The sequence below is a fragment of the Rhipicephalus microplus genome, chromosome X, assembly GCF_043290135.1.
Source record: "Rhipicephalus microplus isolate Deutch F79 chromosome X, USDA_Rmic, whole genome shotgun sequence".
NCBI lineage: Eukaryota > Metazoa > Arthropoda > Arachnida > Ixodida > Ixodidae > Rhipicephalus > Rhipicephalus microplus.
Window position 1 is genome coordinate 208196528 of NC_134710.1, and position 3836 is coordinate 208200363.

A 3836-nucleotide genomic window follows, 5' to 3' on the forward strand; every position below is an offset into this window, starting at 1 on the left:
GTCTGCAGATGCCCTTTGCCTGTTGGCCGTACTTGGTTCCTCATGACACCGACGGCTACTAAATGCGGCCATCGGTGAGTTCACCTTGCAGAACTAAATTTCACCAGTACTATAATTCACGCAGTTCTATAACGTGTGCAAGTTTTTAGGCCCATCAGATGTAATGTTTCTCTATGGTAAGTTGAAGCATGAAAAATATACTACTACTGTTATATACATACATATATTATGGAGCAAATACATAAAAAAGTTTTGTGATTTCATACAAGTGAGCTCTTGTTTGATTATGAGGTTGGGCCTGTCGATTGACCACGTTTGATAGTTGGAAAGTTAATGTGAATTTATTTTTCAGAAGCCAGGTTGCACTTAAAAAATTTGTTATTTTGGAAAATTAGTTCTATAGACGATTACCACTGTGCTAGTACTATACTTCAGTAAGACATATATATTGCGGTACGTAAATTTTACATGAGGCTTCAGTTTATTTCAAAGTGATTATAGCAGATTTTGGTCACATAAACGAAGTGATAGCTTCCTCAAATAAGTATTAGAAGTGAGTGCTTTAATGATTGTTTTTAAATATCTCGTTTTTGGCTCTTCACAGATCGCAGAGATTGGTTTGTTTAAGTCCTGTGATTCATAGGTTGAACATTCTGGCACATCAATCCTCATCATTACTTGGAGCACCTGTACAAAAATAGGAAGGACGCGTTCTCCCTAACTATGCAAGCCTATGTCACTGCTGGGACTGTTATCATTCAGCGGATGGGGCGTGGAAGCATGCATGGCAGCCTCATCTGGAAGGACTGCGATCTGCTTGGGAGCTTCGAGCGCACAAAACTGCCTAACGGCTGGCTGCAAGGTTAGTTTTTCTTTAATACATACGATTACGTGAACACCACTTACTGTGCACAAATTGAAAACCCAAGCATGGTTGCTTTCAGTGGATACCTGTAATATTCTTACACATAACTCTTATTCAACATTTATAGAACTAAATTGCAAGATAATTGAGAATGTTGAAAGCTGAAAGCCTGCAGCTTATGAATGAAACTCCAATAATCTGAGGCTCAAAAGCTTGTGCTTTGAAACGAGCACAAATACTTTGATTCCTTATTGAGCTCTCGAGCTTGTGACTCCCTCTGTGGATCAAGTGCTCTGGAAGGAAATAGCAAGTGGGTGAAAATTGCCTGGCTGTTCACAACTTGTAAGGAGAAAGACCTATTGAAGAAGCTTCAGATGACATAGGGCCAGTAACTGTATCTTTTACCTAATGTAGCTTTTTCTCTCTCAGTGCTGTTGCTTACGTTTCAGCCGAACATGTTCACCACGATTGCATAGTGATATATATTTTTCTACAAATTGTACCTGACCTAAGTATGCATTGTTGATCTCTAAAGGTGGCGTTCAGTGTGTTTCAAAGCCATGGCTTCTCATTTCTCTGTCTGTGGCTAGCCTATTTCAGCAGCAGAGCGATGCAGCTAGCACACATGCAATCCAAGTCATGGAGCGCTCCTTTGGTGTTCTGTGCAGGACGCAGCATATCCATCCGGCAAGACACTGGTATCAACAATAATGGTGAGTGTTGGTGGCACCTGTAGGAGCCCGTTGTGTTTGTTGCGTATGATTATTTCCCCTGATAAAGTGCATTTTTGAAAGGTTTTCTTCATTTAGAATAATAGATGTCAGCAACAAGCACACTCATAATCCACAAGTTCTTTGTGTCTTCTAGACTGCCCATTTGCTCCTATACGCAGTACGGTGAGCTGGCTATGTTAGACAGCCTTAAAGTTAGGAACATTGGCTGTTGCGTTGTAATGCAGTCTAACTTGTATTTCTTAGTGAACTTATTTGTGGTCTGCTTCTCGCACCTAGTGTAAAGTCAAAATAGAAGAAACTTTATTGGCTTTTTATGCCTGGCAGAAGTTTCATGCCTTCATCTATAACATTGTAGTTTTGCTCTTGTATCATATTAAATATATTTTCAGTCTTCACTGTTTGTGTGTGTGTGTGTTGAGGCTTGTCATTGGCTTCTGAAAATACAATATCTATAAATATGAGCACATAATTGACAACTATACACTCTTGCATGTAGCATGGTTGTAACAATGATCTGTATTTTTCTAAGTTCCAGCAGTAACAAGGGGTTTGGTGCTCCACGGTCATGTACAGTGTATCAAGAACAGAGCACAGAAGACCAACAAGTATAAAGGGACTGCCAGTGACTGTTCTCCTGCTCAAAGTTTACAACAGCAGAAAGAGCACATTGTGATGTCAGGAGCAGCTGCTGCTTAACTTCTTAGCAGTGCATTATTCAGCAGTTCATTTGCTTGCATTCAAAATTATTTAAATTTTGCATGGAAGATACCAAACTATGACACAAATTTAAAGGCTGCTGTAGTGTCAGTGGGCAAATATTTTTGAGCTGAAGTTTTTAACATGTGTGTTAAGTGTCTGCGTGCCTCTACATTTACATGCCAGAAATCACAGCATCCATGGTCGCCAATGGTAACTGTGTCTGCATTCTTTGTAGTACAAGAAGTAAAGCCATGGATGCAGTAATCATGTACTTAGTCGATGTAATCCTTCAGTGTACACTCATTTGTATAGCACCAATGATGCCATGAGTGTATAAACTCTGGGAAGTGAATCTATGTGGACTATTTTATTTGGAAGGAAGTAGATCATCACTACTCCTAGTATATCTTAACACAAGATTTAAGTGCTTGGGTATTATCCCACTGCCTGTCCGTCCTTCAACAGTCTACTTATCTACTGTGTAAGTGTAACTTTTTAAATGTATACTTTGCTCGGATAGGTTTGTTCATAATGTAATGCAAGTGACTTATCATCTATGCAGCTCTACTCAGACTAGAAATAAAAGTACTTATTTTTATATGTAGCTATACCATGCATTCACTTGTGTTTTTCTAGGTGCCTGTACAATTGTTTAGCCCTACAAAAGTGCTGGTATACTCTAATATTGAATCTGGCATCTTAAAATAGTTTGTTAGTGGAAGTAAGAATGTGTTTACAATCAATATTACTATCCTCAGATGAACTGTGAAAACTCTGTGGAAATTTATTTACATTTTTTGAACTTTGTGAAGGCAAATGTTGTTATGTTCTTTTATTGTGGTCCCTGTTTCATGCAAATGACACATAATTACTTTGCAGTGGCATAGTATTAGTTGTTATTTTACACATATGTGCTGAGCAACATCGCAGTTGAGGCCAGCAGCAAGACATACATGCAGTGCACTGGAGCATCACCTCACATAGTGTACAGTCTTTGCCCACCAGTAAACTCAATATTTTTCAAGCAGACTAATAGACAGCTGTATGGGAACTGTGTTGATGTGCAAACTTTGAAGTCTTCTTGAGGAGTGTTTTTTATCATTTTTGTCCAAGTGAAGTAGCTACCCAAGGCCACAACTGGTGAGAATGTGGTGGTTTCCTCTCTCCAAAAGCACTCTTACCAGCTGCCTCAATGTTAGCATGGGGTGAATTCACGAACTGGAAAAATAATTGGCCTTTGTTTTCTTGGCCGAAAGAGTCGCTTCCACCGTTGAGCCACCACGACGCGCCAGAATAGAAACTTTTAGCTAAATAAGGTTGATTCTACTTTTGAGAAGTGTTTTGGGAAAACGAAATGGCACCTATAGCTGTCAATATAAACGCTGTTTGCACCAAGGAGCTTAGTAGCTTATAATTGTATTATTCATGTTTTGCCTAGAATTTACTCGTGCTGTGCCAACTTTCAGCCCAAGTGTCCTAACATGCTTTGTTAGTGGGTTGTGAATGAGCCAAGCTATGTAAATAAACAGAGTGATATT

The 3836-nt window shown here is 39.2% G+C and overlaps 1 protein-coding gene across 2 annotated transcripts; it reads left to right on the forward strand.

The window, feature by feature from the left end:
• The first annotated feature begins 649 nt into the window (after positions 1-649).
• LOC142777078 (uncharacterized) lies at positions 650-2398 on the forward strand. 2 transcript variants are annotated; one of them, XM_075881377.1, is made up of 3 exons: positions 650-862; positions 1456-1578; positions 2129-2398. In XM_075881377.1, exons 1-3 carry the CDS (start codon positions 724-726, stop codon positions 2293-2295), a joined length of 429 nt encoding a protein of 142 aa, XP_075737492.1. In that variant the 5' UTR covers positions 650-723; the 3' UTR covers positions 2296-2398. The 2 variants fall into 2 exon arrangements, with proteins under 2 accessions (XP_075737492.1, XP_075737493.1); XM_075881378.1 differs by having other exon boundaries at positions 1534-1578.
• Positions 2399-3836: the final 1438 nt, after the last annotated feature.

Bases quoted from the DNA above. Each gene is read 5' to 3' on its own strand.
- LOC142777078 (XM_075881377.1), top strand. From the start codon at position 724: ATGCAAGCCTATGTCACTGCTGGGACTGTTATCATTCAGCGGATGGGG. The intron at 863-1,455 runs GTTAGTTTTTCT...GTCTGTGGCTAG, and splicing joins GCCTAACGGCTGGCTGCAAG to CCTATTTCAGCAGCAGAGCG. The intron at 1,579-2,128 runs GTGAGTGTTGGT...TATTTTTCTAAG, and splicing joins CACTGGTATCAACAATAATG to TTCCAGCAGTAACAAGGGGT.